The sequence below is a fragment of the Nicotiana tabacum genome, chromosome 23 (assembly GCF_000715075.1).
Source record: "Nicotiana tabacum cultivar K326 chromosome 23, ASM71507v2, whole genome shotgun sequence".
Taxonomy (NCBI): domain Eukaryota; kingdom Viridiplantae; phylum Streptophyta; class Magnoliopsida; order Solanales; family Solanaceae; genus Nicotiana; species Nicotiana tabacum.
In genome coordinates, this window is record NC_134102.1 from 44,262,175 (window position 1) to 44,267,683 (window position 5,509).

The following is a 5,509-nucleotide window of genomic DNA, read 5'->3' on the forward strand; positions in this document are numbered from 1 at the left end:
TCTTTGGCTCTATAACAAAGTTCCTAATGGGAAATGAAGCTTGCTATCGGACCAAAGATTATCCAACCATTCACTAGTGGGACAAGTAATGACAATTTCTAATTAGTAAGTAATGGCATTTTCTAATGAATGGCAAGTAATGCCAATTTTTTATGAAACAAGTTGTACAAATTAGCCACAAGTAATGGCAAATTCTTGAAGCACGGCGAATGCGTGTGTACTTCTTTTCAGCACAACGAATGCTTATGTACTGCTTATGTACTTTTGAAAGTGAAAGGAATAAAGTAAAGTCCTTTTATTTCCATCTTGTTTCTTGTCCAAACGATTAATTAATTTTATCATTTGAAAGTTAATCAAGTACTTCAAATGTTAGTGCCAGAATAAACAGGAAACTTTCTCTTCAAGAGCACCGTAAATATAAAAGGGCCCTCTCTTATGAAACCCTCACAGTAAAGGGTTAGTTCCGGAAGAACTTATTCCCGGGACCTAAACGCTATCGGAGAAAAATACATCCGAAGCCTTGTATAATTAGACGCAAAAAATAAACTTTGCGCAATACTTAAATAAAAAGCACTACTATATAACAACGTTCCAAGCAGCACAAGTACAAAAGTACGAAGTAAAAAACAAAAGGGAAAGAAAACAAAAAGCTAAACTACTGCATCCCCAGAATCCGGGGGAAGAGAAGCATTTGGGCCTCAGGAGAAGTAGGTGGATCTGCCTCCGGATCGAGATCTTGACCTTCATCATCATTCCCTTCAGATTCTTTTTCAGTTCCCGAGAACTCAGAACTGGAACCAAAAGAGTCAGTCACATCAGGTTGGATCGGGAGACCCCTTCGGGTAGTTGACTCCAGCTCACGGGCCTTAGCGATCTCGACATCAAAGTCAATGACGCTCACTTTGGCCTCTTCCCAGGTTTTTCTCCTTATGCCACTACAAGAAAGAAGGCATTTTGCAACAATATTTTCTATTGCCATATATTCAATGTTGTTGCCAAAAATATTTTTGTCAATGATAAAAAAGTCATTGCACTCTGTTGCAGTAAACATCGATGGGAAAAGTATATGCAACAACAAAAAATATTGTTGCCAAAAGATAACTTAGCGCAACAATATATATCGTTGTCATAAGTTATTTGTTGTTAGTAAAAGGTCAATGACGTCGTGGATTATGAAGACATCTAGCAATAAAAATTATTGTTGCGACAAAATTAGCTTTTTTTGCCAACAATACTAGTTTTTGCTAAATAAATTGGCGGTAAAGTTAATAATCGGTTATCAAGACTTTTAGCAATAACTATTATTGTGGCAATAATTACTTTTTTGCCAACAAATTCTCTAGTACTACTTTAGCAACAATTTATGTGTTGTTACTAAATACACAATTCATATATTCTTTAAATTTTCACAAATACATGTAGAGAATAATAAATTATATATATATATATATATATATATATATATATATATATATATAAAGCGCCTATACATAAAATTGATGCAGTGGATATACTAACTTTCAAAAACTAAATAGTCCTAAAAAGTATATTTTTACTTACAAAACGAACAAAAGCATCATATATCCAAGGTCCTTAAGTTCTATTCTAATAGTAATCCAAAGAATAAATCTTCTTCCAATAGCTTGTGCACTACATGAACCGGATGTCAGGAATGTTGGTTTACGCATGCTCATCCTAAAAAGAAAATAAATATAATTAGATTTTGATAAAAAGAAACAATAAAGTACAAAAGTGCAAAATGAAAGCAGTGGAAGCTTAATTAACTGAAATAACTTACTACAACAATAACATACCCAGTATAATCTCACATAGTGAGGTTTGGAGAGGGTAGTGTGTACGCGGACCTTACCCCTATATTGTGAAGATTAAGAGGTTGTTTCCAATAGACCCTCGGCTCAGGACAACATAAGCATCACATTAATGAAAAAAAGGAAAAGAAGGGACAACAACGAGAAGCCATGTAAAAGCAGTACAAAAAATATCAAGATAGTAAGATGAACAAAATGATTTCGTAACAGGAACTATCAACTTGAAAAGAGCTTGTGGAAACACAACATCAACCTCAAAAGCACTCGCAGAAACATGGTTAGGGATATCAGATTACTAATGCACGACTAGGAGAAAGAAACAATCACCCACAATCTGGATTATGTGCAAAGGTAAAGTGCATCATGCCGGGAAGCACTCTTGATTTCAAACTATTTTGTATTTGGTATGGTTATCCTTTTTCCACATCCGGGCAGGAAGTTATATAATCCTGGTCACAAACAACCTTTGCATATTTCAAGTCATCCTCCCATGGGCATTCAGACCAAAAATTCTCAAAGTCTTCTTGAAACCAAAGACTTAAGAAAAACCAATAACATATTTTAATGAGAAATAACTGCAACAACTTAAGAAAATAGATATGTAAGCAGTGCAAGCTTGATTAAAGTACTGCCCAAAATAAAGTTGCATCAGAACCTATTAAATACTCCCAGAGATACAATACTATAGTCAAAATAAAATACTAGACAAAGATTGGTTTATTCAAATAGACTCATTTGCATATACAACCAAGAAACATACTTTCACATGAACTAGAATAAGTTTACTTACCATGGTATCATCCATAAGACTTTTAGGACTTGTCTCATCCGAATCATTTAAATTAGCAATCATGTCAAAAAGTACAGCAGGAAGTCCAGTCTGTTAAACATTGTACAACTAAACTTAAACATGATAGAACCTCGAAGAAGCAAATTTATAACATCAAAAATACTAGAACAAGTTTCCTTTCAGTAGAACACAATAGTTTCTAGAGATTCAAATAAACAGACAATATCCACATAGAGCATTTTATACCTTGAGTATCTAATATCTGATGTAGAAATGACAAATAGACTAGTGTATGAGAACGTTCATTCTTCGAAGCTAGTACCATAGGATATAAAACAAAACATCATGTATTAGACTTAGAAATATCTTTATCAAAGTATTTAAAATCAAGTGTTGAAGTAGTAGTAAATTATACACAATTATTAGAAAGTCATTGTTTACTTGAATAATTGTATTCCAGCACCCCAACAAAATGGCTCATCTCCAAAGATCACATCTAGCTTACTGCTCCTTTAGTTTCTATTATAGCTGAAAATAGCAAATTCACTCTCATGAGCTTCACGACCATTTAGTGCTTAGTGTTCTGTTCTATTGAATTTCAAATGTAAAATTGTGGCATATCTATAGTCGAAGAAAGTAATATATGTATGTGATAATGACTAACATGAAAAGTGATGCTATCTCTTTTATTCTTAAGTAGTTTAATAAAATTGTTCTTAGGATCAAAAGCAAGTAATTGAAACTTTAACGCCTTAAACAAACTAAATACCTTGGAACTTTGCATATGGGATACTAGTGCCATCAAGCCCTGTTTTAACATTTTTTGATTACTCAATAGACGAGCTTCCATGACTTCGCATTTTTTTCGCTCCTCCTCAAGTTGACTTTCCATTTCTATTAGTTTGCACTCTACACTCTCTCGTTTATGGTGTTCTTCTTCCACCTCTTTTTGTTGTGCTTGCAGTTCTCTTTAAGTTACATGCGTAGACCTCCTACTAGCTGGCTTGACTCCCGATCCTTGACCGCGACAATATCCTGACTTTTTTCCAACAAGTTTCACAAAAGCAGCATTAATAATTGGGTCTATATCAGTACCCTCTTCCACTTCTTGAATTTGTTCAGCCACAATTTCTGTCAGCTTATCCTACAAACAATTATACAAGCTTAAACTTGCAATATTTGTTTCAATCAGCTCATATTCTAGGATAAATATAAGAGTTCTGTATATACATTAAATTAAGCAGAGCATCATTAACCCAATGTCCTGACTTCATGTGAGTCATTTCCCAAGTTTTTGAAGATTTGGCTCTCTGCCAGTGCTTGAATCTCTCTAGCAAAACAATTATATTATGTTATTAAAGAAAAAATGATCAAAATTAGTCAAAACAAAGATATATTTTACCGCATCATAAGATACTGCTTGGAAGGACTTTCTGCCACAAATATGATTCATTTCTTGTTTTCCCTTATTAGTTTTATTTTGTGCACTCATTTGCTGCACGTATATGTTTTAATTTAAGTAAGAAAGTATAAGAAGAAACTAAGCAATATTATAAAGTTAAATTCATTTAATTTTGATGTACTCCTAATTACCTTAAAAGCATCAGAACTGAAATAGTCCACTAAAAAATTCCATTCAGCTTCATTAACTTCCGCTGGCATTTTCTGCAAGCTTTCCTCCTTCGTAGTAAATTTCTTGAAATGATCGTGGAGCCTAATACGACAATACTGGTATAAATTATTAGCTGTTTGAAGGATAGTATCTCGATTGTGTTGTGTGTGTCTGGAAGTTGAAAGGTGTCCTACACTCAAAAAATACTTAAGTGAGCTTACTTAGAATAAAATTTTCATTGTCTGCCAATGTGTTGAGGACCTTTCAGGGATAGTATGTCTATAGTTGGTTTACCACTAATAAATTATCAGTATACTTTATTTGTATACTTACATCCTTGTTCTGGTGAATTATTCAAGTTCAAAAGTAATCTGGAATTCAGAATTTGCTTGTGTATTATCTTAGCTACCTCAATGAATAAGTAGGACTTGAACCATCTACTTCAGTAAAATCACCACTACAGATAGCTAGAAGCTGCTTCTTTGTTGTATGCTTTTCATAAGCTAAATTAATCAAATGCAACGTTAAAAAAGTAAGTTTATAAATAAGAATCTGATAAGCTTATCAAGAAAGAGACCAATTTTCTAGAATTTATCCGGTGATCGAGAAGAAGAAACAAAGTGAATTACTAGTATATGAGAAACAATTCAATCTTGCTAGATTAGGGACTTTCTTCCATTTCTTTACATCATGCCTAGCATGCTGGAGAACTTTGACTGAAAGCTCGGTAACAAAATCTATAGCTCCAGGGCCTACTGCTACTGTTCTATCCTGTGGAATAATCACCTTCAACTTTCCATTGTCATTGCCTTTCCGTTTGTTTTGAACTGAAAGCCCTGTTGTCTTTCCCCTTCCTTTTCTTTTTTTTTCCTTCAGCAACATAGGAAAATATTTAGGTATATAGCAAATTAAACCTATACAAGCAATGGATTTCAAAGGGCTGGATTTTTAACAAATGAATAACTTACCTGACTGTGAATTTGAAACTACATCGGCAACAGGTTCAGTATTAGTAGAAACATGCACATTTATTGTCATGATAGGCTGTAACATGTTAAACATTATATTATTGGATATTAGTCGAATGTAGAAGTGAAGGCAGCAAAATGATAAGAAAAAGACAAGATATATTCAGAAATAATGAGAAACAAATAAAGTTACAAAGCAAAAATTACAAAAAATAAAAAATAAAAAATAAAAAATAAAAAATAAAAGGGGTAGCAGAAAGTAGAAATTAACCATTTCGGCAGGGTGATTGATAAACAAAAGTCATGTGAA

General features: G+C 33.3%; 1 protein-coding gene across 1 annotated transcript; it reads right to left on the reverse strand.

Annotated features, from left to right (window-relative positions):
• Positions 1-1,489: 1,489 nt before the first annotated feature.
• Positions 1,490-5,284, reverse strand: LOC142177136 (uncharacterized). Its single transcript, XM_075245601.1, has 7 exons — positions 5,200-5,284; positions 4,861-5,145; positions 3,850-3,949; positions 3,389-3,763; positions 3,061-3,147; positions 1,815-2,709; positions 1,490-1,695 (listed from the first exon to the last, which is right to left on the reverse strand). The coding sequence occupies exons 1-4, from the start codon at positions 5,282-5,284 to the stop codon at positions 3,754-3,756; spliced, it is 480 nt and encodes a 159-aa protein (XP_075101702.1). The 3' UTR covers positions 1,490-1,695; positions 1,815-2,709; positions 3,061-3,147; positions 3,389-3,753.
• Positions 5,285-5,509: the final 225 nt, after the last annotated feature.